Raw genomic sequence first — 23,014 nt, 5'->3', positions numbered from 1 at the left:
GTATGGCCTAGAATCACTATCTCCTACGTAGGACTTACTATCTCCTACGTAGGACTTATTATCTCCTACGTAGGACTTGATATCTCCTACGTAAGACTTCCTTTCTCCTACGGAGGAGATACTATGTCCTACGTAGGAGATAGTAATTCTAGGCCATACTAAGTCCTACGTAGGTGAGGTGAGGTGAAATTGGGTTTAACGTCGAGTCCAAGATTATTGCACTTATATAGCGACGTGCATGTACGTGTGTGTGTTTGTGTGGCTGCTTGTACTAGTTCGGACTGATGCCGATTTATAGTGCTAGCTCACTGAGACACCATGTCGCAGTTTAACATGAATATCCCACTCAGACACAGTATACTGACTCCGAGCCGACCAGTCCTTGTTTTAGCCCCTCAATGCCGAGCGCCAGACAGGGTAACAACATCCTACGTAGGAGATAGTAAGTCCTACGTAGAAGATAATAAATCCTACGTAGGAGATACTTAGACAAAAATAACTTCACCGTTGCCCTACTACGCTTCCGTAGGTTCGATCTCGTTTATTATAACTTGATGACGTGCAGCTGTCCACTTCGTCCAAAGCGACCAATGACAGAACCCTGTGGACTTAACTATAATGTTACTAATAACGATGTCCATATATAGGGGGGCGCTGGGGTAGCACAGTGGTTAACGTGTTCGTTCGTCACGCCGAAGACTCGGGTTCGATTTTCCCCACATGGGTACAATGTGTGAAGTTCATTTCAGGTGTCCCCCGCCGTGATGTTACTGGAATATTGCTCGAAGCGGCGTAAATCAATAATCACTCACTCATATAAAAGTAGGGGCACGGATGGACCAGTTTTCTAAGGCGCCGTAATTAAGGCGTCTAAGGCGTCTAAGGCGCTGTGCAGAGTTGCGTCCCTTGGACACGCCAGAAACCTATGGTCGTGGTTTCGAAACCCGGTTCGCCCCGATTATGTTTCTAGGTTCGTCAGCACAATACTCCAAAGTGGTAAACAGAGCATACGTCACTTCGGACTTTCGTTCCACATCAAGCTGAGGCGCTGTAATATGACTGGAATACTGTAAAAAGCGACGTGAAACTCACTCACTCACTCACTCATATAGAGAATTTCATAAAGCGTGCATTCGTGAAAATAACACACCCCGGTGCTTAGCGCGCTCGTGCATTTTTTTCACGAATCCACGTTTTTTCGCTCTTTCTTCATGACGTAAAAATCACCTTTTGGCGACGATTAACGCTCGTGCAGCATTATCATCAACACATTCTCAAAGTATAAATCTATAAAAAAAGGGTTCTGGTTTATATTTCAAAATACTTACCACTTACTTACTACTTAAATATTTATTTTTGTCAAAATCTAAAAGTGTGGATATATTTTAAGTTTAATAATGTATGAATGTTAGGGGTTGGACGATTCTTATTCAAGAACCGACAGCTACTCTTGTGTTCTCTTGGACATATGTCGTTAAAACATGATTGACAGTACACATATGAAATCCCCACAACTTTCAAAGGATCTGAAATATTTTCGCCCATAACCCCGCCTTCAGATTTAGCCTGGGTCAGGACAACCTAACCCTAATCCTACATGCGTTTCTTTAGCTCTAGCCAGGGGTCATGTTGTTGTTGTTTTTTAAATTCGAGCCAGGGATTTACGGACGGAGAGTTTACCAAAGGATGAGTTTGTTTTCGATGTGAAACAAAAGTAACTTGAAATTATACACTGTAGTGTTAGTCGATGAGTGGCATTGACATTACATATATATCAAGGCGAGTCGTCTTATTACGGAAATAATGCAAAAGTGCCCTAGGTTAAAGACGCCCATTCACTGAAGGTACTGACAAACCCTAATAAGATTCGATTTAAATGAAACCTAGGTCATCGGATCCTAGCAAGCTAAGGAAATCGAATCTTCACCGCGCATCCTTAGGCCACAGAAACGCCTATGACACTGTCACTGTATAGAACGAATGTTGTACTACCAAGAAATGAAAAATGATTCCAGTATTTTATTTCAACACATCAGTGATATGTCAGTTAGTGACCAGTTGGGAATGTGAATAGGCCAGTCCAGTTCATGTCGAATTCTGTCAGAGAGATGTGGCCATCATCTGTGAGAAACAGAGTGAGTAAGTTCTTGGAGTGATGCGTTTATATATTCACGGAGCAATGCATTCGTATGTGTATCATAAACCATGGACCCGAGGATCCGTGTAATATTTACGGGACATGGGCGTTCCAGTCACCAAAGGCGCCGCAATTCGCTGTGCAGAGTTGCTACCCTTTGGCACGCCAGAAACCTCTTATCGTTCGAATTATTTTTTTAGTTTTATTCGCACCATACTCGTGCTCGTGTGTTGCCCCAAAGTGGTATACGTGAGACCTGCATCACATCGGGCTTTCCCCCCACATTAAACAAACACGCAGGGACACTGTTCATAGCGGCGTTAAACCCAACTCACTCACTGCATGTAGTATTTGTAGGCTGAATACTTACATTTATTATTTTTATCTCTTTTGGGTCAATCCCCAAATACACCCAATGAGCAGATTAACACTGTGGGATATATACTTTTGTTTTGTTTGTTTGTTTGTTCTTTTAACGCCGCACTCAGCAATATTTGGATACGATGACATGCATCAACCAAGTCAGCGAGCCTGACCACCACATGGGTTGCTGAAGATCTATTAAACCCCGGATCTTCATGGGTCAGATATACTAGTAGTAGCAGCAGCAGTAGTAGTAGTAGTAATAGTAGTAGAAGAAGAAGTTGTAGTCGTTTGTTTAACGCCACTCTCAGCAATATTCCAGCTATATGAGTGCGGTCGATAAATAATCGACCAGAAAATCCAGTGATTGACATTGTGAGCAACGATCTACGCCGTCGAGTACAATGACACGCAAGCAAGCAAGTCACACAGCCTGACCACCCGATCAGTCTGGTCGCTTCTTACGATCAGCAGTTGTTGCTGAGGATCAATCCTACCACGGAGTCCCCACTGAGTTTCATGAGAGTCGATTGACAACAACATGTCCACGGTGCATTCGTTCAGCAGCTTACATTATGCCACACAGGAATGGCATGCTTATAAACAAGTTGAGCAATCAGAATTACCGTCATCGTCGAAATAGTTACAGAAGCTGGTAACCTCCTTGGCATCAATCTGGGCGTCGAAGTTGGTGTCCAAATGGCGGTAGAACAGGGGCGTGTAGTGTGCAAAACGCAAATTCAGGAACGTCCATTTTAATTCGAACTCAAGTTTACCGATCACGTGGTCTCCTAAAAATCAAGAAAATAGATGAGACCATGAAGGGTCATGAGGTATATGCATCTACTTATACAAATAGGGGCGGTCGGGTAGCCTTGTGGTTAAAGCGGTCGCTCGTCACGCCGAAGACCCGGGTTCGATTCTCGACGTGGGTACAATGTGTGAAGCCCATTTCTGGTGATCCCCGGCGTGATATTGCTGGAATATTAAAGCGGCGTAAAACCATACTCACTCACCCACTTATACAAATAAAAGTGCCTGCAGCACACGATCCATTATTAAACATATATAGGAGAAATATTCACTAAAACTGAATTTAAAAAGAGGAAAAATCAGTCCTCAAAAAAGCAAAATCCATAAAACATTCCCCACAAACCTATATCTCGGTTCATTCTAGTCATGGTTGTAGGTTGTCAGCACCACACTCTCGGTCATGGGTTCAACCAAAGAAGTAACCACCTGTGACCTGCTCTACATCATGCAATCCCCTACATACATCTGACACGCCGTGAGCGAGTGAGTGAGTAAGGCAAAGCGTCCTTAAAACACACTCACTCACTTTCTAAACATTAAATCGGTAGCGACAATAATTTCTATATTCAGTAAAATCTACCTCGAGATCTTGAATATCATAGGAAATATATCGAGCCATCCCTAGATAGGGACAAGAGGAGTATAGATACAGACACCGATGGTTCACTGACGTGACATCGTCGTTAACATGGTTATCGGAGTAATTGAGTTAATACTGTAGTGGCTTCACTGTAAAAGGGGCACATACATTTGAGGTTTTAAATTTTAAAAAGGTTTCTAAGAGGTTTGGTATTGTGTTAATTGCGTGGTTCACCGACCATCGCCGTCGAAATGTAACCAGAAGTTCTGACATTCTGAGGCGGTGAGCCTGGTGTCGTTGTTTTTGTCGTAGTAGCGGAACAGTTCGTCATGGGGCTCTTCCACCGACAGCTGACTGAAACAAGGAGGGAATTAAAAACACATAGTGAAAAGTAGATGATTAAACCATTAAAACAGTCCAATATATGCACTACATTAGCCTACTCCTACAGGTGGCCGGGCACAGTGTACGACTAAAGGGACATGCATTATAGAACGTCTTTGGGGTCCAACGTTACCAAGCAAGTCATTCCAAACGGCGAGAGTAATATTGTAATTTAGGCAACCTGACGGATACCTTGGTTTAAAGTTAAATACTTGGGTCATTTTCGACTTGTCTTGAATACACCTCACGAAGTTTGCAATTCGTGGAATCGTTGGGTTATTTTGGTTTGGTTTTGGCGTTGGTGGGGTAGCCTAGTGGTTAGATCCTTCGCCCGGATTCGATTCGCCATAAATATTGTTGTAATATTCCTGTTTGACACTGTAATGAATAAGGTTCCCTGAAACCTCTTGATACGTTTCAAGTGGATGGAGCGTCTGCGCGGAGAGCGGAAGGTCACACGCACGAACTCACGCATCCACACACGCACACACGCACGCACACGCACACACACACACACACACACACACACACACACACACACACACACACACACACACACGTTAGTGTAACATTCGCGAAGTTAAACCCCATTCCAGGTAACCTTTTGAAACGTCATGGGAAGTTATTCGGAATGTTTCCAGATGAATATTTAAACAAATGTTAAACATGAAATATGAAATTGTTCACCATGCAGAACTATGGAATACTGTAAGGGACATTCTCGCGATCTCGCATTCTCGCGATCTCGACCTTTGGAAACGAACAAAATCCCTCCTGTTTAGCATATGTTATATACACATACCTGAGAATTAGTGCAACCATTAACTGGTTGTTTGTACCTCCGATAACATTATTGGCTGTATGTAGTGCTAGTATCCACTCCCTGTACTTATCATTCATACTACAGACGTTGTACACGTTACAGTACTTACTATACATGGGACTGAACACTTACTGCATACGTTGTACATACAGTCACCGTCTGTGGTACTTACGAAGAACACACAGATTTTCACAATGCTGAATACTTACTGCCTTTATTGTTCATACAGTGATGCATTCGAAGAGCACGTACGAAGAACATGCAGTTGTATATAGTACTGTGTACATACAGTGGTTCTTACGAAGAGCAAGTAGTTATATATAGTATTAAATACATACTGAATACGGTGTACATGCAGTGGTGTTTACGAAGAACACGCAGTTATACATAGAACTGAATACTTTGTACATGCAGTGGTACTTACGAAGAGCACGCAGCTTTACATGATACTGAATACCTACTGACTGCTTTGAACATGCAGTGGTACTTACGACGAGCACGCAGTTATATATAGGACTGAATACATACTAAATACGTTGTTCATACAGTGGTACTTACGAAGAGCACGCAGTTATATATAGGACTGAATATATACTAAATACGTTGTACATACAGTGGTACTTACGACGAGCACGCAGTTATATATAGGATTGAATACATACTGAATACGTTGTTCATACAGTGGTACTTACGACGAGCAAGCAGTTATCTATAGGATTGAATACATACTAAATACGTTGTACATACATTGGTACTTACGACGAACACGCAGTTATATATAGGATTGAATACATACTAAATACGTTGTTCATACAGTGGTACTTACGACGAGCACGCAGTTATATATAGGACTGAATACATACTAAATACGTTGTACATACAGTGGTACGTACGACGAGCACGCAGTTATATATAGGACTGAATACATACTAAATACGTTGTACATACAGTGGTACGGACGACGAGCACGCAGTTATATATAGGACTGAATACATACTAAATACGTTGTACATACAGTGGTACGTACGACGAGCACGCAGTTATATATAGGACTGAATACATACTAAATACGTTGTTCATACAGTGGTACTTACGACGAGCACGCAGTTTTATATAGGACTGAATACATACTAAATACGTTGTTCATACAGTGGTACTTACGACGAGCACGCAGTTATATATAGGACTGAATACATACTAAATACGTTGTTCATACAGTGGTACTTACGACGAGCACGCAGTTTTATATAGGACTGAATACATACTAAATACGTTGTACATACAGTGGTACTTACGACGAGCACGCAGTTATATATAGGACTGAATACATACTAAATACGTTGTTCATACAGTGGTACTTACGACGAGCACGCAGTTATATATAGGACTGAATACATACTAAATACGTTGTACATACAGTGGTACGTACGACGAGCACGCAGTTATATATAGGACTGAATACATACTAAATACGTTGCTCATACAGTGGTACTTACGACGAGCACGCAGCCAGAAGCACAACTAAGTACAGGATCTTCCACAACATACTGTTAGTACTCAATGTGTCTGTTCCATAAAACAAGGACTGGAGTTCTCCCTTACAGATAAGCTTTTTCACTCGTTTGACCGGAATCCACAGATTAACACTATCAGATAATGCCACTACAATAACGACATAGGTTATTCTGGGGTCACATTGTCTTGTAGTGTTGTTGATCCCAACTTATAGCTAACAACTGTATTGATGTATACAGGAATGTTACACGCCAGATGATGTAGCCCTTCGTAAGAATAAGCAATGACTGTATTGTTGTGTTGAAAAAACATATATTATTTCATATGAACAAATAACATGCTAGTTAATTCGTCGTCTCGATATTAGGAACGGGAGTGAATGTGTGGTTTACTTTGCTGTCAACTCTATTCCAGCTATGTCACGGCAGACTGTAATGAATCGGGTCTTGGTCAGACAAACTAGAGGTCAACAGCATGAGCAACGACCCACAAAGTCAGCCAGGTCACAAATTGTCACTCACCTTTCCTCATTATTCTGTTCCTACGACAAACATGGAGTAGTGGGGACCAATTTGTCCCGAAATCCACATCCTAAACGAAACAAAGAAACGTTTCTCATGATGTAAACTTTCGTGCAAAGGAAAGTACACACATGGAAACAAGAATTAACCAAAATATTAGAAACGTTATGAAAACGTTACAAGGCTGAAAACAGTCTATGATACCCGTATCAAAAACATCAACATTTATTGTTTGTTCCATTTGTAGACACCATCAAACATGTGTGTATATACTTACCTTTGCCAGACAGTTTGCATTCAGGAGTCCCCGATTCTAAGTGTTATATATTTTGAGCTAGAATGTTTAATGGTACATAACACCAGATTAAAGCCAAATACAGTATTCGTCTGAGTGAGTGAGTGGGTTTAACGTCGCTTTTAACAGTATTCCAGTTATATCACGCTGTGTCAGCTTAATGTGGAAGGAAAGCCCGAAGTGATGCAGTTCACAGACGTTTACCGCTTTGTTGAAACCCACGAGCACGGGTAGGGTGCTGACAAACCTAGAAACATAATCGGGGTGAACCGGGATTCGAACCCACAATCCTAGGTTTCTGGCGTGCCCATGGGACGCAACTCTGCACAGCGAATCGCGGCGCCTTTGACGACTGAGTTCTTAGTTGCGTATGGGTTTAGGTTTGGTTTGCTGTCGTACGATGTTGATGACATGACGTGCTTTTCGGGATCGCACAATGCATTCTGCTTTTAGTAAGAGTTCTTCTGATTATTGAAAAGGTTTTTACGCTTTTAATAAAACGATTAAATATTGTCATGTACAAAGTAGTATGTGAATCAAGGAAGCTGACGTTTCTTCAAGGTTTCAAATCCTTGTTAAATACGCAGTGCTATTATTCTGCAGTAACGACTATACGATTTTGACTCTCATAATTTCTATCAGCACTTCGAGACTCAATTTGTGAATAAATATATATCATGTTAGGTATATGCGATTTACAGTTCACAGAAGATGAATTAACTTTCTTTCGTTAAACTATAATCTGAAAAGAAAATATAAATCGTGAACGCCACAGAATAACCGGTCTTGATTATACGCCGAAACAGTTTCCACTGAGCGCAATAGGCACAATAACGGTAAAAAGTATATGTACGGATCACTGAAAATCAAGGATGACACCAGGTATTCGCGAAAAGGGTTAGCATGTCCTGCCTCAACGGTAGCACTCGTCACACACTCAATTTGCAAAACATATGTAAGTATTTGAGGCATGGCGCCACACAGTTGTACCACTGCCGTCCCATGGTCTTCCATGGCCTTTACCTTTCCCATACCTTAACATAGACTTACGACAGTCGTAGTGCTAAGGTTGATTTGTACAACGGCACCCAGGAACATAATCTAGTCGCACGAGTCCACTGAAAGGATGGAGTGATTATAATATGTGAACAGGTTGACTGTGTCTTCATAGCCCGGTGACTTTGATCTTTGCTCATGATTTCAACATCTAGGTTTCCTGGCAAAATTCGATCGTTTGCAGGTCGCCGTGATAGAACTGGTGCCATTGTACAGAGCAATCTTAGCGCTAAGATGATCGTAACTCCCATTCCTTAACATTGACTTACGTCCTTTTTGCATTAATGTTAATGTTTTAACCTTTTCCTCAGCTGTGCTAAATTAATAGTTCACAAAATGCAATGTGTAATGCTGTCATTATGTGTTTTTGATGGATCACAATGCAAACCACTGACTATTGATTAACCCATTCACAGTCAAACCAACAACCAACATTATATCATGCAGTAGTAACGATGAAACTATTACCAGTATACCTGAACGTCATAAGTATAATCATGGGAGGTGGTTTGATTGGGTGGTCATAATCAGTAGAAATTTGATTTAGAGAATACGAAAACAGGCGTTCAAATAACCACCAACAGGCCTGTTTAACACAATCTTTGACATTGCACATTATGAGATATTATGGAACAAAACCCTCCAGAATCTTCTTTTGACTAATACGAGGCCCAGGTTTATACTCCGCCCTTCGTCAGCAGTACTCAATAGAGTAAAAGTTTGGTTTGGTTTGTTTGTTGTTTAACGCCGCACTCAGCAATATTCCAGATATATGACGGCGGTCTGTAAATAATCGAGTCTGGACCAGACAATCCAGTGATTGATATCATGAGCATCGATCAACGCAATTGGGATCGATGACATGCATATACCAAGTCAGCGAGCCTGACCACCCGATCCCGTTAGTCGCCTTTTTCGACAAGCATAGTCGACTTTTACGGCAAGCATGGGTTGCTTAAGACCTATTCTACCCCGGAATCTTCACGGGTCCAATAGAGTGAAGGAGAAACCAGTGGCCTCTCATTGACAAGAGCTCAACATTTAATGAAGAATTGTGCAGGGTGTGTGACGATGGTGGAAATGAAACAGGCCGTTTTCCACGACAGTGCAAACCACCAGCACGGGTATGGTGCTAACAGTGAGTGAGTGACTGAGTATGGTTTTACGCCGCTTTTAGCAATATCACGGCGGGGGACACCGGAAACGGGCTAACAAGTCTCAAAACATTACCAAGGCGTATTTGGGAATCGAACCCACAATCATAGATTTGTGGTACGCGCAATGGGTGTACGGCTGCAGAGAAAACTGCGGTTCCTGGGACGGCCGTAAAATACTTCAAAGTCTTAATTTAGCTTCCTGGTGAATAAAGGATAAATGAACATGCTCTTTTTTTTAAAAGTTGTGCAGTTGTGTCTTCAAAGTATCGCATACCAGTTGAGATAATCACACAAGGCTTTACAGGTGTGTCACACAGGTGGATAGTTCATATATCACTATTCCATTTAAATTGGTCATTGTAACATTGGTCATTGTAACAAAGATTTCGTAAAGCAGACTTTAACTTGGGAGTACTGTTGACACAATACTGGCGACTTCCCTGACATGTGTGACGTTTTGATTTCATTCCTTGGCTATTGTTGGGTGTCCATTTGTATTTGCAATTTAGGCCTTGATTCTGAGTGCAAATGACACCCGAACACGCACACGACGTTTGTCTTGTGTACCGCGCAGTCCCTTTTATATATCGCATGTTCTGTGGTAGGGAACTTTGAAGTAGTCCGCAGCCTATAAAATACAACCGTAAAGTCCCTTACAATAACCACCATTGAAATAGTCATGAATGATCATAGGGGTTTGATGTCTGGCTGTAGTCGATGACATTCTTGCTGATAGGGTCTGGAGTTTAAGGGCAGAGTAGGTCCCTGGATGCCGTGTGTGCAAAGCGATCTTAGCGATCAGGTGATCGTAACTCCCATACCTTAACATAGACTTACGACAGTCGTAATGCTAAGGTTGTTTTGTACAACGGCACCCAGGAACATAATCTAGTCGCACGAGTCCACTGACAGAATGGAGTGATTATAATATGTGAACAGGTTGAGTGTGTCTTCATAGCCCGGTGACTTTGATCTTTGCTCGTGATCAAAATTCGATCGTTTACCGGTCGCCGTGATAGAACCGGGTTCCACTGTACAAAGCAATCTTAGCGCTAAGGTGATCGTAACTCCCATAACGCTAAGGTTTTTTTGTACAACGGCACACTGGGCCCTGTTCCACAAAGCGATCTTAGCGCTACAATGATCGTAAGCCTATGTTAAAGTATGGGACTTACGATCACCTTAGTGCTAAGATCGCTTTGAGGGACGGGGCCCAGGAATATAACTGTTGACTGCGGTGTAAAACAATATAAGTTGGAACTTACTTATTTGTAATGATTGCAGAGAAATATACACGTTAGACAGAGAGTTTGTTAACGATAATGCCTTTGTGTTCTTTTCCTAACGACTTTCCAATAAAATTAGTGACACACCTCTCTACAGCGAATTCGCGGCGCCTAATACGCCTGTGCTACTCGTGGCTCTAGCAAATTTAAATAAGTTGTATCATGTAACGAATAAAACATGCCATGCAAATCTTAATCGCCAAACTCTACCCGTCTTCGCAACATAGGCCTACCTATGTTATTCATATACAAAACACAGTTCACGAACCACAAACTATATGCATCACAACACTGAATGTCGACGCTACACAAATATACCACTCGTTCCTCCTATGCTATGTGCACAATACGGTACTGTTGATACTATCGACTGCCTTGATTCAATACAGGCCTGGATTCCTGTTGGCGACATATCTCCACGATCGACCCCTCTATACGAGGGAGTGTGTGGGTCGCTGAGCAGAAGGAAAACTAATCGGGACAATGTAAGACCGATCAAGTATCTGTATACTACTGTTAACAACCCAAAAGGATAATTACGCTCTGGTAAGTGGCTCGTAATACATGTTGTTTTGTTACATGGTAGTGTTATTGGAGTTTAGCATATTACGTGTTTATGACGGTGCACGAATGTTCGCTATTTGCCAATGTGTTTTTGTTAGGGAGGAATTAGGGTACTTAGACTTAAACTCACATTGGAATGATAATGACTTTGATTTGATACAAATATATGCCCGTGTATTTATCGTTTAGCGGTTACTATACTGGAACAGTCTCCATTTTAATATAGTATCGTGAAAATAATGTGTCAAATACAACTGTTAACAACCAAATGCAGCAAAATAATTAAAACAATGTTCCAGAGTTTTTTATGCATTCGGAACACACCATGATCGAAAAAAATATACCTCGGATGTTTACAGATTATCCTCATAAATTCACATAAAGAAACAGGAACTGTTTCCATGAACTGGTTACTGGTTCGAATTGTTTTAAATAATCATAGATTCCTCGTGAGCATGACCCTCAGTTTGCCAGAACCATAAACAGTGCTCGGGGATTTCACCAACGTATGTACGAACTACGTTTCTCTGGGATTTCCCCCCACTGGTTTGTTTGTTCATTTGTCACTCAGCAATATGATAGCTCTATGATGGGGACCTGTATGTAATGGAGTCATGACCAGACAATCCAATGATTGATTATGTGAGCAACCCTTACGCCGTCAGGGTTCCGTGTCACCGGACCGGACCACGCGATCCCATAAGTCTCTTCTTACGACAAGCATAGGTTGTTGGGAGCAATTCTAGCCCGGCATCCCTCGGGCTCTTCCACATTAAGCAGACACACCGTCATGTAGCTGCAATACTGTCTAACCCAACTCATATCACTCAGACTCGTGAAGATCCGGGGTAGAATCATCTGCAACCCATGCATGACGTAAAAGGCGACAATACCTGTCGTAAGAGGCGTCTAACGGGATCGGGTGGTCAGGCTCGCTGACATGGTTAATGCATGTCATCGTATCCCAAATGCGTGGATCGATGCTCATGATGTCAATCACTGGACTGTCTGGTCCAGACTCGATTATTTACAGAGCACCGCCATATAGCTGGAATATTGCTGAGTAAGGCGTTAAACAACAAATAAACAAAACATTCACTCACTCAAAAAGACAGTAGTGGAGAGGTATCAGTGAAATCACGCCTTTTCTGTTGATACCTATTGCGTTATAATTTTTTTGAATATGAACATTTGTCAATATTAACGTCAGACTGCTCCTGATATCTCACTTTGTGCTATTGATATGACACTTGGTGCTTCTGAAATCTGTGTTTTCATGAACCGAACTGTAAAGTGTCAATTCACTATACGACACCACAATACACACCCGTGCCGCCTATATACACATGTAAAGTCATCATTGATGTGAACATGTCGTAAAAACAGCCATATAAAGTTATGTGGTTTAAGGTAGACTATAAACTTACAATGGTCATGTAAATGATAGGAGTGTGTTGTATGCATCGCGTCTGCTTGGAATCATAAGCGAATATCATCGTTTGAAATATGAGCTTTATTTCGATCCATATTTTGTTCGCGTTGGTCTGGTTGATATTTTAACATGTAATATAGGGAGTAACTTACTACCGGTATGGTTATACAGTAAGCATGTATCACATAACATACATACATACTACACGGACGTTAGACAACTATGAATATGAACCTGGCACATACAATGTCCTAACACAAGCATGGCGTGATTGTAAGAAACGATTAGATACACGAACTCGCAGTGCCGAGCATTTTATAACCAAACAAGAATTGGATATGTTGCAACAGTCATGAGCCAAATTAGGTTAGACAATGCTAGATTGTGCTGGGGACTCTAGAAACTGAAATCTCGACAATCTAGGATCGTTGGTGGTGTTTCAGTCACTTTGCACCTGTTAGTTACAGGTCGTCGTGATATCGCTGGAATATTGCTGAATGCGGTGTTAAATCACATCCACTCACTTATTCACTGAGGCAGTATCGTTACATACCGATGGGTCATGTGTAGGGGTAGGGATTGCGTGGGTGGTGGTGGTGGTGGGTTGGGGGAGGGGTCGATGTTTCAAAATGTCTGGACTAAACGAAAAAGGTTTGTTCAAGGTGACAACATTCAAGGCTTAAGTAAAACTTTCGAAATGTGTTATGGGAGACATGTGGAGGACATTTCAAAATTTGACGTCACCAAAATGATGTCAGGTGCATTTCCTTACTTTAACTTGTACCGTAAGTTCATTGACTTGTCTTTGCATGTGTTTATTACGTGTATAGCCGGTGGGCGGGATACCCTTAACTTTTCGCGAACACCTGGTATTATCATTTTTTATAGTTTCATAATACATGCGTACAATGGACACTGCTTTTGGCAGAGATTTCTTTGAAAATAGAAAATGGTTTTGTCGCTTTTATATTATATACTCAACAACAAAAGTTCCTGTGACACCAATATTTTAGTGTATTTTTCAAACAAGTAAAGTTTGGTTTTCAATATTGAAGTACATGTATGGAATCAAGTCACAAAAACGCAACTGCTACATAAAAGCATGCATTCGATGCAAAATTTGACTTTTATGCAAGCTCCATGCATTTCACTACCCAAGAATGGGTATAAAACATGTGCGTTAACGGGATTCCATATGCATTGTTTAGCATCGTGCTGACAACAACCAATCAGAAAAACAACAAAATTACGCAATTATTCAACATTACAAAATGCCACGCCTGTCCGAAAATGAGCGTCTGCGAGCTATTGGTATGTTTGAAGTAGGATCAAGACAATTTAACGTCCACAGAAACACCATTTGGTGTTTATGGCAACGTTGGCAACAGACGAATGCAGTCAGAGACCATCCTCGGAGTGGCAGGCCACGCGTAACCAATAATCGACAAGACAACTGGATTCGAACAACACACCTACGAAATCGATTCCAGCCAGCAACAGTGACTGCAAGAGGCATCCCTGGCCTTCGACGAATATCTTCACAAACCGTACGAAACCACCTCAAGCACGTCTACAGTGGTGCAGACAGCGTCTACGCTGCAGTGGGGACAAGTTCTATTCACTGACGAGTCTCGTTTTCACCTCAGCCACAGCGATGGGCGGATTCGAGTGTACCGACGTCAAGGTGAACGCTACGTCAATCATTGTGTCATGGAAGAAGATTGGTTCGGGGGCGGCAGAGTTATGGTATGGGGTGGGATTACAGCAAGACAAAGGACCCGTTTGATAGTGGTGGAGGGAAATCTCAATGGACAGCGCTACTGTGACGAGATCATCGGCCCGTTTTTGGGTCGTCATGGCCCAGGCATTACATTTCAACATGACAACGCCCGGCTTTATATTGCTCGACTTGTTCAGGATTCTCTTCAACAAAACAACGTTAATGTCATGCCCTGATCTCTCACCAATCGTGCACATGTGGGATGAGATGGATCGGCGCCTTCGACGTCAACCACGTGTTCAACAGACACTCTAGGGACTTCGAAACATGACCCAGCAGATATGGACAGATATCCCACAGGACTTTGTGCGACACATGGTCTATTCCACCTGACGAAAATGTGTTGCTTGCATCGCAACCAGAGGTGGACACACGCTATTAATTTGTAAATTGACATTTTGGCATGTTCATGGTTTTTTTCATGAAATCACACATTTCCTGAAGTCAGTATGGCAAATTTAAACCATTTGAAAACTTACAGGAGTCTTTTATCTGTTGCAAACCGAAATTGTTTCAGATTTGGTAAACAAACATAACTTTGCATTAAATCTTATTCAATGTCAGCCCAGTCGTCTAAGGCCCCGTGATTCGCTGTGCAGAGTTGCGTCCCTTGGGCACGCCAGAAACCTATGATTGTGGGTTCAAATCCCGGTTCGCCCCGATTATGTTTCTAGGTTTGTCAGCACCATACCCGTGCTCGTGGGTTTCACCAAAGTGGTAAACGTCTGAGACCTGCATCACTTCGGGCTTTCCTCCCACATTAAGCTGACACGCCATGATATGACTGGAATACTGTTAAAAGCGGCGTTAAACCCAACTCACTCACTCACTCACTATTCAATGTCACAGGAACTTTTGTTGTTTAGTATATGTTATAGTCGGTACTGTCCTCACAAAAATCACTGATCAACCTGCAAAGGGAACAGCGATTATGTATTTATCAGATCACACACCGTTACTGTCAGAGAGGATTAATATGAATCCGCACACTATGAGTGTAAGACAAGCACGTATAAAAAACTAACCTCGAACCCTGGGTTAGCGTTAACTCTACTTTACCACATTTCAACAACGGCTTTGTCCCCACAGAACAATAAACGCAGGAAATGGCCTCATGTGACCCTAATATACACAGTTTAAATTGTTACAATAGTGAGATACGAACTCTAGTGTCGGTAATCCTCCACAAGCCTATGTACATATGTTAGGTGGTGTAGTGTTATTGTGTATGCTCTCCAACTGGAACACCGAGCTAGTTAACACGGGGACACTCCAGTAGCTGAGAGGAAGGCTTGACGTTACTGCACCACTCACTTGTCTAGGACCTACCAGGTGAGGATTGTAATAGGAAGTCAGACGCCGACTAGGAGAGTATCAAACAAAGGTATTTCTTTATGCATTGCTGAGAGTGTATACATGCTTACTTATATTTACAAGCGAGGATTATATCACAAAATAAAAACCCGTTTAAAGTGTTTGATAGGCGTTTAGAAGTTTTTTTGTAGATGGCAACTTCTTTTATTCTATGTCACGACGCTACAGAGCTATTCTGTTATTTTGTTATCTTTGTATATTAATCCCACCTTGTGTTAACTTGTTTGATAGGCATTACTTAGAAGTTGACGGGTGACAAGGTAGACACAATTTTATGGATAACAACTTCTTTAACACGGATAGCCGCTGTCTCCAAGCAAATGGCAGCCTTGAGGGATGAAATATTGTTCGAATGCGGTTCGGACACCGCTCTCATTTAAAATTCTTGCATCGTGCGTAGATCCTGGCCACTTGGCAACGATGTCAAGTATGTTGTAGTGAGCATCAAATACTATCTGCACATTAATGCTGTGGAAATGTTTCCTACAAACGTACTCCGGCTGATCGACACTCGGGGCAATTATGCGGACATGGGTGCCGTCAGTTACACCAAATACGCCAGGAAAGCCAGCAATTGTCATGAACGCTGCTTGATTACGTTGGATGTCTGTTCGTAGAACAGGTAATTTGACAAATTGTCGGACAATAGCCGGTGTTGACAATGCATCAATGGTTTCACTGACAATACGGCTTATGGATGGCTGACTTATTCCAAGATCATCGGCGTTACACAGTTGCATTTTCCCAGTTGCAAGATAACGCAGCATGACAGCTATTTTCATCTCCGGGGTGATAGCATTGTTTCTTTGTGTAGGGGAGGTAAGCCTATCCCTGATTAAATTCGTGACAAATAATATACCTGCACTGTCAAGACGAAACCGCTGGATAAGTTCCGTGTCTGAATACACACTGAAAATGTTTTTCCTTGGCCTGAAAGTTCTCAGCTGATGCAGCTGTGGTGCCCCAGTTGCCGCCATATTGGATACTTAAGAAAATTCTTAGGTAATTAAAAGCCCTCTTGAGTACTCTTAACTTTAGGAGTACTCTTAGTGCTAAAAGTTTTTATGAATATGACTTAAGAAAATTCTTAGATTTAAGAGTAACTTTTGGTATTTCTAAGAATTTTCTCAGACTTAAGACCTCTTTAGCACTCTAAGAATGTTTATGAATACCGCCCCAGAACGCAACCCACTCAAAACATTGGACTCATCCCATGCCGCTTCACTCAATATACTTGCTTACACCAAAGAGTTCGCGTTAGTCATGGTAGAATGAAGAGAAACATACTGTGTTTTGAATGAAGAGCTAGGTTGCCTGTAGATTTAACCGCGCTACATTTAACATTTGAAACCTCAGGCTGTGCTTTCGGTTCCAAATTCAATTAAGTGGGGTTAAATCTACAGGTAACCTAGCTCTACATAGTAAACATAGTATGTTTATCTCCTAAAATGCGAAAGAAAACCTTTCTATAATCATATGGAAGTTCTGCTAAAAGCAGAGTCTTTTGTAAGATTCCGACTATATTCATTAAGCAGTATCAAATGTCAAAATGACAGCAAATGATTCACATGCCTAGGGCAACAATAACTCTGTCATTGCATTAAACATCCATGGCTACCAATCGCTGCATTGCTATGACTATATCTCCACTGGGTGCTTGCTGTATACAGATTGTAAATCAAAAGGTAGAGAGGTGATTCTGTAGTTCGAACCAACGTAATGATTGGCCATGCGTGTCACTTGGAACGAACGGGTTTGCAAAATAACCTATGCATGGACGCCTCGTCAGTTTGCCAGTTAGTATAAATCATCTCGCGTCATTAACACAGTTCAACCAACATATCAATTATACATATTCCACAGTCTCTTGTGAAATGTTCAATCTCCCTCCAAGATCCATCGCGAGCCGTACACAGATGCGTTTTCACTGTACATCATAGGGCGTCAGCAACCACTCTTGCAATACAACATGGTCTGTTCTTCATACAGGTTCTTACTTGATGTCATAGCTCTAAAATAACATCAAGCTTGTACAGGTGGCACAGCTGTTTAACAACCCGTAATGGGATGTGCAAAGTCCAGCCCCTAGAGCGTGCTAAAAACCAATGACATAGTGGGTTCGAGTCCCGGTTCGCCCTGATAATGATTCTGTGTTTGTCAGCACCATACCCATGTTCACGAGTTTCCTCCCACATCAAGCTGATGTTCTGTAAAACTGTTGCAAACGTCACTAAACCCAACACACTCACTCACAACTGTTGCTATTCATAGTGCTATTGTATATCACAGTGTGCATATCATGGTTGTTACGATATATCACAGTTTGCATATCCTGGCTATAACAGTAAATCGTAGTTTGCATATCATGGTTGTAACGATATATCACAGTTTTCATATCAGGGTTCTAACGGTATATCACATTTACATATCATGGTTGTAACGGTATGTAACAGCTGGCATATCATGGTTGTAACGGTATATCGCAGTTGTCATATCATGGTTGTAAAGGTATATAACAGTTTGTATATCATGGTTGTAAAGGTATATATCAGTTTGGATTTGATGGCTGTAACGGTAATTCACAGTTTGCATATCCTGGCTGTAACGATATTTCACAGTTTGCATATCATGGCTGTAACGGTACATCACAGTTTGCATGTCATGGCTGTAACGTACGGTACATCGAAGTTTGCATGTCATGGCCGTAACGGTATATATCAGTTGGCACGTCATGGCTGTAACGGTATATATCAGTTGGCATGTCATGGCTGTAACGGTATATATTAGTTGGCACGTCATGGCTGTAACGCTATATATCAGTTGGCACGTCATGGCTGTAACGGTACATCACAGTTTGTATGTCATGGCTGTAACGGTACATCACAGTTTGTATGTCATGGCTGTAACGGTACATTACAGTTGGCACGTCATGGCTGTAACGGTACATCACAGTTTGTATGTCATGGCTGTAACGGTACATCACAGTTGGCACGTCATGGCTGTAACGGTACATTACAGTTGGCACGTCATGGCTGTAACGGTACATCACAGTTTGTATGTCATGGCTGTAACGGTATATCACAGTTTGCATGTCATGGCTGTAACGGTACATTACAGTTGGCACGTCATGGCTGTAACGGTACATCACAGTTTGTATGTCATGGCTGTAACGGTACATTACAGTTGGCACGTCATGGCTGTAACGGTACATCACAGTTTGTATGTCATGGCTGTAACGGTACATTACAGTTTGTATGTCATGGCTGTAACGGTACATCACAGTTTGTATGTCATGGCTGTAACGGTACATTACAGTTGGCACGTCATGGCTGTAACGGTACATCACAGTTTCCATGTCATGGCTGTAACGGTATTTCACAGTTGGCACGTCGTGGCTGTAACGGTACATTACAGTTGGCACGTCGTGGCTGTAACGGTACATTACAGTTGGCACGTCGTGGCTGTAACGGTACATTACAGTTGGCATGTCATGGCTGTAACGGTACATCACAGTTTGTATGTCATGGCTGTAACGCTATTTCACAGTTGGCATGTCATGGCTGTAACGGTACATCACAGTTGGCACGTCATGGCTGTAACGGTACATCACAGTTTGCATGTCATGGCTGTAACGGTACATTACAGTTGGCACGTCATGGCTGTAACGGTACATCACAGTTTGTATGTCATGGCTGTAACGGTACATTACAGTTGGCACGTCATGGCTGTAACGGTACATCACAGTTGGCACGTCATGGCTCTAACGGTACATCACAGTTTGCATGTCATGGCTGTAACGGTACATCACAGTTTGTATGTCATGGCTGTAACGGTATTTCACAGTTGGCACGTCATGGCTGTAACGGTACTTCACAGTTGGCAAGTCGTGGCTGTAACGGTACATTACAGTTGGCACGTCATGGCTGTAACGGTACATCACAGTTTCCATGTCATGGCTGTAACGGTATTTCACAGTTGGCACGTCGTGGCTGTAACGGTACATTACAGTTGGCACGTCGTGGCTGTAACGGTACATTACAGTTGGCACGTCGTGGCTGTAACGGTACATTACAGTTGGCATGTCATGGCTGTAACGGTACATCACAGTTTGTATGTCATGGCTGTAACGCTATTTCACAGTTGGCATGTCATGGCTGTAACGGTACATCACAGTTTGTATCCTACGTTTCGCCGTGCTGGATCTGACATCAGCACTGATGCATTAATCAGTACTTACGTTTTACCCTCCCATTCACGGCAATATGCTGGCTGTGAAAGAAGAGTTGGTGTTAACCACTCGCTTAAATGTTTGATGTATATAATGAAACACACAATCCCCAGTCAGGGCCAAACCAATGTCGGGCACACTTAATTGAAATCGCCGTATGTAGGCGAATCAGGGACGGAGCTTAGAAACAGAACCCGGCATCACGCACTTGATCACGTCGTTAGTTGAAAACCTTAAGGAGTAAGAAAGACAAACGCTTGCTGTCAGCCATAGAGCATGTTCAATAATATTATTTCAATATATGAGACCAGTTTGACGTTTCTAAAGGGCCCTTATCACCCCTGCGTTTAGTTGTAGTATTATTGTATGATCCAATGGCCGTCAGTCACAGAGTACCTGTCCACACACGGTGTTCACCGCACCTGTTGGTGACATGAACCAGACAGTTGTTATTTAGCGTCCAAATTGCCCTGTCTCAATATTACCCAATTATCCTGCAGCCATTACAGCGTGTTGTATACAGATAAAACCAAGTTTGATTTACCTGATAAATCGTTGGCATTTATTTTTCAAAGACCGTAGACTTTATCAATCACATAAATCGTGTTTATTTCTGAACAACTTTATTCCAATATCCAGGATTATTGGTATCGATTTAATAATTGGGACGTCGTGAAGTGAAGTAACTATTTCCGTCTCCTGAATGCAGGGCAACACAGCGTCCTCTGGTCTAACAACGTGGAGAGTCTGGCTTCAGTAACATGACCCATGTACCCGGTGCATCACTGCATCAATCACGAGGAAAATCACTTTTCGGTCTAATCATTGTGTCAGGTCGTTATGACCCGTGTTCTTTTAAATATTAAATTAAGAAGTTATTTGATTCCCGCACATTTCTCTTTCTTAATAATTTGAAGGTTGATGTGGTACTTACATTGGACGATTAACCTTGTCCCATTTATCACCGAGGTATAAGGAATAGCTACGGTAGACATTAGTAAAGGAAGGCAAGTGTCAGATATTCAATACCCGCTTTCTTTGTCTGTACGTGGATCTCTATCACTGTCATCCCGAAGGACTGCTTATGTTGAAGTTATGCAAGTGTTCAGAATGCCTGGGTCAATATCAGAATAACTTCCCATATCTATCAGACTTTTCCCAAACGTTTTCATTTCCGAAACACATGGGAACATTTAAATGTGTGTATACAGAAATGCTTATATCTTAGACTTATATCTAAATCACTCATGTGTATAGGGAAAGGCGTGTTCCACTGTAGATTCGACCTTAGTGCACATATCGATGAAGAAAGACATCTAACTCTAGGTTGACAGCCATATTCATATACAGCCCTAGCGATTAGGATATGTACGTGTTGCCTTTCCAGTTGTCAATACTTTGTAAGTGCTCGGCAAGTTATTGACGGATTCACCCGTGATACATGATCTACTTGGCGGATAAGCAGGGCCGTAGCTCTACCGTAGATAGAACATTATCTTTCTAATATAGGCGTATCCAATTGTGGCTATCTATCTCGTTATTTATCTGGACAATAACACATTCTTAGGAATGACATATTCTGATATATAAACCGAAATAAACAGAAAATGTATTTGTATTTCTGAGTGAGAACAAAAAATGACATGGTTCACAGGCTCTGGTGGTGTATAGCCGCCCACACAGGTAATGAGTCATATACAGCACGTTGGAAAAAACACCCATGCTGCTTTGTGATCTGTATGGGCATGCTGTTTCGTATATGTTCACTGGCATGGGTCCTATTGACACGTCACCACGTGAACCATGATGCTTGAGTGAGTGAGTGAGTGAGTGAGTTGGGTTAAACGCTGCTTTAAAAAGTAATCCAGTTATATCACGGCGTGTCAGCTAAATGCGGGAGGAAAGCCTGAAGTGATGCAGGTCTTAGACGTTTACGACTTCAGTGAAACCCACGAGCACGGGTATAGTGCAGACAAACCTAATTTGGACTTCGAAACAACGATCATAGGTTTCTTGCGTGCCCAAGCGAGGCAACTCTGCACAGCTAATCGCGGCGCCTAAGACGACTGGGCCACCAATGCACCGTGAACCACACTGAACGGACAGTAAGCATGGTGTTCTGCTTTCTCATTACTAGCTATGCTTGTGGTACGCTACTCCGGACACGGATGGCCCATTCGTCTACGATGTGCAAAGATGAGTTTCTTAGTTTCTTTGAGTCCTATGGTCGTGGGTTCGAATTCAATATTTGTCCTGATAATATTCTTGGTTTGTCAGCACCATATAACTGCTCTTGGGTTTCACCAAACTGCTAACAATCTATAAAGAGCTGGAAGGCAATCTAAGTTGACACGCAGTGATATAACTGTAAAACTGTTCAAACAAAACTCACTCTATGCACGTACACCAGGCATACAAACAGTAAGGGGGCGGTCGGGTAACCTCGTGGTTAAAGCGTTAGCGCGTCACGCCGAAGACCCGGGTTCGATTCCCGACATGAGTACAATGTGTGAAGCCTATTTCTGGTGTGCAGACAAGGAACCATGCTTCCATCACATTTCAACACAACCTATCGGCCGTGATATTGCTGGAATAATGCTAAAAGCGGCGTAAACAATACTCACTCACTCACTACAAACAGAAAGCTCCATGGGCTATTGCTTCTCATATGGGGGTCATCGCATGAATGCATATACGGTTACGAGA

The 23,014-nt window shown here is 42.1% G+C and overlaps 2 protein-coding genes across 2 annotated transcripts; both read right to left on the bottom strand.

The window, feature by feature from the left end:
- Positions 1 to 1,999: 1,999 nt before the first annotated feature.
- On the bottom strand, positions 2,000 to 6,706 carry LOC139468192 (uncharacterized). The gene is made up of 4 exons (XM_071250007.1): positions 6,597 to 6,706; positions 4,132 to 4,247; positions 3,127 to 3,291; positions 2,000 to 2,121 (listed from the first exon to the last, which is right to left on the bottom strand). The coding sequence occupies exons 1-4, from the start codon at positions 6,644 to 6,646 to the stop codon at positions 2,048 to 2,050; spliced, it is 405 nt and encodes a 134-aa protein (XP_071106108.1). The 5' UTR covers positions 6,647 to 6,706; the 3' UTR covers positions 2,000 to 2,047.
- Positions 6,707 to 16,370: 9,664 nt separating this feature from the next.
- LOC139473513 (putative nuclease HARBI1) lies at positions 16,371 to 17,057 on the bottom strand. Its single transcript, XM_071256136.1, has one exon. It carries the CDS (start codon positions 17,055 to 17,057, stop codon positions 16,371 to 16,373), a length of 687 nt encoding a protein of 228 aa, XP_071112237.1.
- Positions 17,058 to 23,014: the final 5,957 nt, after the last annotated feature.

Source organism: Haliotis cracherodii, unplaced genomic scaffold (assembly GCF_022045235.1).
Source record: "Haliotis cracherodii isolate W230 unplaced genomic scaffold, xgHalCrac1.p SCAF_1, whole genome shotgun sequence".
NCBI classification, from domain to species: Eukaryota; Metazoa; Mollusca; class Gastropoda; order Lepetellida; family Haliotidae; genus Haliotis; species Haliotis cracherodii.
Note: the sequence above shows the minus strand (reverse complement) of the source record. Positions and strands in the feature narration are given on the sequence as shown.

What these genes read in the sequence shown, in the direction of transcription:
- LOC139468192 (XM_071250007.1), bottom strand. Translation starts at nt 6,646, where the DNA reads ATGTTGTGGAAGATCCTGTACTTAGTTGTGCTTCTGGCTGCGTGCTCG. An exon ending in CTTCTGGCTGCGTGCTCGTC is followed by an intron (nt 4,248 to 6,596) that starts GTAAGTACCACT and finishes TCCTTGTTTCAG; the next exon opens with TCAGCTGTCGGTGGAAGAGC. An exon ending in TAACTATTTCGACGATGACG is followed by an intron (nt 2,122 to 3,126) that starts GTAATTCTGATT and finishes TGTTTCTCACAG; the next exon opens with ATGATGGCCACATCTCTCTG.
- LOC139473513 (XM_071256136.1), bottom strand. Translation starts at nt 17,057, where the DNA reads ATGGCGGCAACTGGGGCACCACAGCTGCATCAGCTGAGAACTTTCAGG.